The sequence below is a fragment of the Portunus trituberculatus genome, chromosome 28 (assembly GCF_017591435.1).
Source record: "Portunus trituberculatus isolate SZX2019 chromosome 28, ASM1759143v1, whole genome shotgun sequence".
Lineage (NCBI taxonomy): Eukaryota > Metazoa > Arthropoda > Malacostraca > Decapoda > Portunidae > Portunus > Portunus trituberculatus.
Window position 1 is genome coordinate 11,923,556 of NC_059282.1, and position 6,595 is coordinate 11,930,150.

The 6,595-nt window shown below is 45.8% G+C and overlaps 1 protein-coding gene across 1 annotated transcript; it reads left to right on the forward strand.

The window, feature by feature from the left end:
- The first annotated feature begins 4,001 nt into the window (after positions 1-4,001).
- Positions 4,002-6,193, forward strand: LOC123510060. The gene is given in 2 exon segments (XM_045264839.1): positions 4,002-5,395; positions 5,398-6,193. Coding segments are annotated over 2 exon segments (975 nt in total). The 5' UTR covers positions 4,002-5,211; the 3' UTR covers positions 6,189-6,193.
- Positions 6,194-6,595: the final 402 nt, after the last annotated feature.

A 6,595-nucleotide genomic window follows, 5' to 3' on the forward strand; every position in this document is an offset into this window, starting at 1 on the left:
CTGTCGACGACCGAAAGCGTCTCGTCAGAAGGCTCGTCAGAAGAACACTCCCCTGGCCTCTCGATTGGTTCGGTAAGGACTCTTCTATTTTATTCTTTGATGTAGTATCTGCAACTTCGTCCACCTGCAACATCAAACTTCACCCAGTATCTTTCTCTCTTGCTGTTCTCCTTACTGCGTGATAATCCTTGTCCCTCACATTATGTGGCCAATTGAGTATGTCAGAGAAAGGCGAAGATTGTGTTTTCTCTATACCTCGAAGCTCTGTTTGAATCCTAAATTCTTGCATGTTCAGCCCATTTTTGGCCTTGCCACACCCACTGAAACATCATGCCTGCAATGCTTGATTTGGCTTTGCTTATTTGGCATTTATACTTTTACCTTTACTGCGAAACTTTTACTGTTTGTATGTCATCCTAACCTAAACTTTCATCTCTCTCTCTCTCTCTCTCTCTCTCTCTCTCTCTCTCTCTCTCTCTCTCTCTCTCTCTCTCTCTCTCTCTCTCTCTCTCTCTCTCTCTCTCTCTCTCTCTCTCTCTCTCTCTCTGTGTGTGTGTGTGTGTGTGTAGGAACGTTGGTCTTGGATATCACGCCACGTGCTTTTTGCAGCCATGCGGGAGGGGAAGGAAGGAGTGTGGAGAGTGCAGTACCACGTCTTCCTCACTCCAGTGTGTGGCAATGTGTGAGGAAAGGGGAAACGTGATGGTGTATCTTTTACAGTGCCAATACCAGTGTGACCTTTAATTTTCATCGTCAATACTTGGATATTTAAGATGTCAACCATGATTATAATTTATGTACCTCATCACTAGACTACCTCTGTATGAAGACACTGTCACCTCAGGAGAAATAAGCAGAGTGAACTTGTGGCATGCATAAGAACGTGTGTGTGCTTAAGTGGGATATGTGAATCCGTTTTTTTTTTGGTGAAAATTCTCTCTCTCTCTCTCTCTCTCTCTCTCTCTCTCTCTCTCTCTCTCTCTCTCTCTCTCTCTCTCTCTCGTATTCAACGATGTTTTTACTTGTCTGATGTCCCGTCTTCCTCCTCCTCCTGCTCCAAGGATGAGTCACCCTCCCCCCTCTTAATTAATTGATATTCGTGTTTTCATCAAGCAGAAATAATAGGGCTGAAGGTCAATTTCCCTCACTATCTACTTATTTCTCCTTCACCGCTCTGCATCCGTTCTCTCTCTCTCTCTCTCTCTCTGCTGTTTTCACTGTTTTTATTTTATATTCTAGTGGATGACTTTATTACTTTTCTTGCCTGAAGATACAGTTCAAATCGAGAGAGAGAGAGAGAGAGAGAGAGAGAGAGAGAGAGGTAAACAAGACAAAGGAAAGGGGAGAGGTGAAACACACACACACACACACACACACACACACACACACACACACACACACACACACACACACACACACACACACACACACACACCTGCATGCTTACACAGTTTGTGCCTTCGTCTTGTGTTCCAGTGTCCTCTCCCACGTAGCATATCTTCTCAGGACACCCACAATCTGCCTTTGTATTGTTTGAGTACTGCATCGTGAGGACAGTCTTGTGTTGAACGTGTTGCTATACTAACCCATCTTCCGTTACTGGCAACTCTCTCTCTCTCTCTCTCTCTCTCTCTCTCTCTCTCTCTCTCTCTCTCTCTCTCTCTCTCTCTCTGTGTGTGTGTGTGTGTGTGTGTGTGTGTGTGTGTGTGTGCGCGCGCCAGTGCCAGAGCCACCTCGGAGTCAGGGTCTCAGGTTCAAGGATCAGGCCCCAGTCATGTCTGTCCACCGCTCTATACTGACTGCAGCCTTGCGTGTTCCTTTCATAAGTAAAACTTCTTTGTTTAACTCATTCTTTTTGGTTTACATAGTTTAACCCAGATAGGATGCCCCTCTCTCTCTCTCTCTCTCTCTCTCTCTCTCTCTCTCTCTCTCTCTCTCTCTCTCTCTCTCTCTCTAAGCATGTGACGAATCAAAATCTTAAATGATGCTCGTTGAGAGAGAGAGAGAGAGAGAGAGAGAGAGAGAGAGAGAGAGAGAGAGAGATGCAGCCTGGAAATCTTTCGTGCGGGTCATTGGGTTCTGGCCCTTCACTGAAAACGAGCGTTGAGACATTTTCAGATAGGGCACGGCCATCCTGAGGGTCGCAGAGTAGATTAATTTGTAGTGTTAGTGATATATAAGGTTTTTGTTATGTCGATCGGCACAATAATCATCATCTCATAAGTATCGGTATTAAGATGATTAGTCTCATTAAAACTATTACATAACTTCCTTCACCGCTACACCTACTAATTGGTGTAACTAGTACCCGCGTGTATTAGTTGTAATGGTTATGGTAATGGTAAGGCGGAGTATTGCGCGAGACTGGGACTCGAACGGACTCAAAAACCTCAGTAGATGATATTATTCTTGTTAGTGTTCCTTTCTGCCGCAAGATGGCTGATCCTTTCAGCATATCCCGCGCGCTGTAGCACCGAGAGCTGCCCTTACTAACATCATTTAGCATTAGCACGGAACAGACGTGGTGGTCTCCCAGGTCCTTCCTGATCTTCGTCGCAACATACAAATAGAAGAAGACTAAAACATTGATCAGGGAAGACCAGAGGACACACTGGTCGGTCACCTCCGCCCCCTCTTTCCACGTCTCCTCCTTCCTCTATAGAACTTAAGTAGGGTGAAGGAGAATGAGAGCTTCACTCAGAAACATTGACTCAGAAGAACACTTCAGTAAGCATAACTGATAACTTCAGAAAAGAGGACTTTCATGGGACAAAGTTCAGAAGCCGGTCAACCATCCTATTGATCCCAGGGCTGCCAACCCCGGCTCTGGCGTAACGGAGCTGCCAACCTTGTGACTTCGGGTCAAGATTTTTTTTTTTTTTTTTTTTTTTTTTTTTTTCCTCTCTCTCTCTCCCTACCTTTCCGTAGGTCAAGAGTTTGTAACATCTTACCAACATGCACGTTTTAGTTTTAAGCAGCTCATCTATGCTTGGTCGGGTACCAAGTCAGGGAAACGCTCTGGTGTTAAGTGAATCCCAGGGACGGATTGTTTGACTTCCACTGTCAGCCTGGTGTCTCCTGCTGCAGCGGGCTGGGACTGAGGGCGCGTGGCCGTCACCTGTGGTCCCGAAGGTTTCCCCACACCCCCCTTCCTTCTCTACCACAACCTCCAGGGCCCACACTGACCACACGAACACACTCCCCGGAGCTTTAATATCTTCTCATTTTATTTTGTAACTAGCAGAGTGCCACGGGACGTCTTTTCAAGGACACAAGAATCTCGGCGCCAACAAGATCCTTCTCACATCCTACGTCTGTGCAGGGGCGTCGGTGGAATGGGGGGATTCGAGTCTGGTGGCTGCAATAATTAATGTTACTAGAAACCATTCTTGGCCAGAATTATTACCTTAGTATTGGTTTGAGAAGAGTTTGTTTTTTCCTCATCTACTGAGGAAAAACAATCCTGGAACGATTTTCCCACTGATGATTCAGGACAAGTGATAGAAATTTACAGAAAAAAGAGGCGTGAGGGGAAGATGCTGAAAGATACGAGGCGGCGGTGTCTTCAGGAGCTCATACTTAGTGTCCACTGTAACTCATACCATGACTCCATGTGAGTGATGGAAGGGCTTTGCTCATTGCTTAGTGTCCGTCACGTCACCGCCTATGGAGAAAGACTGGTTGTCACACACGCCAAAGAGAAGGGCATTGAGTGAAGGGGAAAGAAATGCTTGGAGATGCTCCTCACCCGACACGTGGCGCTAAGGGTGATGTGCTGCTCCTGTTCCATGCGCGTACGCCCATGCACACTTGCTTGGAAGGAGAAAAAAGAAAAAAATTCTCTCTCTCTCTCTCTCTCTCTCTCTCTCTCTCTCTCTCTCTCTCTCTCTCTCTCTCTCTCTCTCTCTCTCTCTCACTCTCTCTCACACACACACACACACACACACACACACACACACACACACACACACACACACACACACACACACACGCTGACTATGACTTAAACGTGGCTCTATTGTGTGATGAAGGAAGCAGCTCCAGTGGCCGAGTGTGAACTCTTTCACTAGTGTGATGGACGCAATAAGGGCTTGAATGAGTTGATATTATTGTACAGCGGGGCAAGAAGGTGGATAGGAAATCTTACATTCGAAAATTACAAGAATGTTAGTTGATATGAAAGACTGCAAGATAAGATGAGAAGTGTGGAAGAGAACTCTTTAGTTGTGTTGTGTATGCTGTGTGGATTGCACGAGAAAGGCGAACTTCATACATGAGGGAACGAGTCCTTTACCTTCGGCCAGTGTTAGGAGGGAAGGCATAAATTGACGACGGCATAATGCTTTGCTAATGGAACATTTTTTAATGTTTGATTTATCAGTTCAACATTCATACGGATGAATAACTAAAAGGAAAGCAAATGTATAATCAGGCGAAAGCTATTTTGACTAGTGTCCGTTTTCTTAACATTCAAGTTCCCTTACACAGCATTCGCGTCCCTTCATAACATGTGTTAAAATCTCTTACAAATCACTAAGAGTCGTGAGCGGGACGTCAGTGAAGTGATGGCGTGCTCCGTAACACATCCTACTTCCGGTGACAAGTTCAAACTACTGAACTTTTGTCACGTCCTTGAACGTCCTTGCGTGCGCGCGCACACACACACACACACACACACACACACACACACACACACACACACACACACACACACACACACACACACACACACACACACACACACACACACACACATCTTGCGTTGAATATTAATAAATCAAGTGCAGAGTGGAAATATGAGGCGCCCCGAGCCAGAGGGTACCAACCCTCAAAAATACGAAGGGTGTAAAAGTCATATAAAATTGTCGGCCAAGTGAAATACGACCATATGGGTACCTATACGAAGCCTCAAAGTGGAGTGATAATGCGTAAAAAAAGTCGCGACAAACTTCTCCGATCTGCGAGCAAGAAGGTACCAAGAGCAGGGAGGTGCGCTGAGCCTCGCCGTGCGCTCCCCAATCAGCGGCGAGTATTCTCGTGACTCATAGCCGCGCCCCCACCTCGGCCAATCACAGCCTTTGTTTACTTTAGCCCAGAGTCTCCCCCCAAATCCTTCCTTCCCTCCCTTGCCAGGCCTATTACTCCCGCATCAGCTACACCATACACACATTCTCGGTTTGGTCCGCACCAGTTTTGGTCTTGGCATCAAGAATGGCTTCCTCCAGTGATGAAGCTGCAGCTGATCAACCTACTGCTGAAGGCTCTGATATAGCTAAGAAGAGGAAGGTTAGAGATGTATCAAAGTGGAAGAAGACTATAAGCAAGAAGAGGCGAGACAGTGGACAAGAATACACGAGCCGCTTTACGCATCACGTGGTGGCGGCAAAACAAGTTGGGGCCCCTGTACGTGCCCTAAAAAGTGTTTTGATGTTGTTGGTCATGACAAAGTGCAGCAGATATTCGATGAATATTGGAAAATGGGTGACCATAATGCCCAATCTGCTTACCTGTCTAAAGTGGTGACATCGCATCCCGTGGCTCGGCAGTATGCAGGAGATGAGAGTGTGAGGAAAGCTACTTTCGAGTATACGGTGATCGTGAATAACCAGAAAGTAGTGGTGTGTAAGACGGCCTTTCTCCATATCCATTCCATCAGTTCGAAACGAGTGTTTAACGTCGTGAAGAAGTTGGGAGAGACAGGTGTTGCTCCTGTGGATATGCGTGGGGCAGGGCCTGCACCGAACAAGACACCAGATGACATTATGCAGTTTGCTCAAGACCACATCAAATCTTTGCCCACCTGTTCTTCCCATTATTCAAGAGCAAAGAGTCATGATCGTGTGTACCTCCCACCTGGATACAGTCAAGCTCGATGTTACGAATTGTACAAGATCTGGTGTGATGAGAGGGACGTCCCAGAAGAGAGACGCGTTACTTTGGACAAGTACTGCAGGATTTTCACCACTTATAACATCGGGACCAATCCTCCAGTGAGTATGGTGCCTAATGTATCGCGAAGGGGGCAGGGGAGGGCAGCAGGAGGCTGCCTGAATGTGTTATTCGCCAGAGATCGTGTAATGTTTCACCATACAGACTACAGAGTGATACATTGTGCGGTGAGATGGTTACCTTTCCTTGCTGACTATCGGGAGACTATGGAGTGTCTTGATGTGTCCTCGTGTATTTAAGTCATTGTGTTAGAAATATTATTATTCTAGTCACCCTTTCTTTGACATACATATTTTTTCCCGTTTTCCTTTAATTCTTTTTTACATAATGACAGTCGTTTCTCACCATAAAAAGTATCCGACCTTAAATTTTTCCGGCAAAGTAGGGATACTAAGGCGGCACTACTGTGCACAGTGGAAGGAGACGGCTTAAATGTGCATGCGTTTTTTTTTCTCGCGACAGGTGCGAAGCAAAGCCTAAATAAACCTAATTCGTAAATAAGATTATTTTGTGTTAATGCTGTTGCATTTATTTATTTATGGTTATTATCATTACAGTAAAACCTCGCTTGACGAACGTCTCTAAGGACGAACAATTCGCGAGACGACCAAAAATTTTGTCAATATATCGACCCAGGGGACGAACG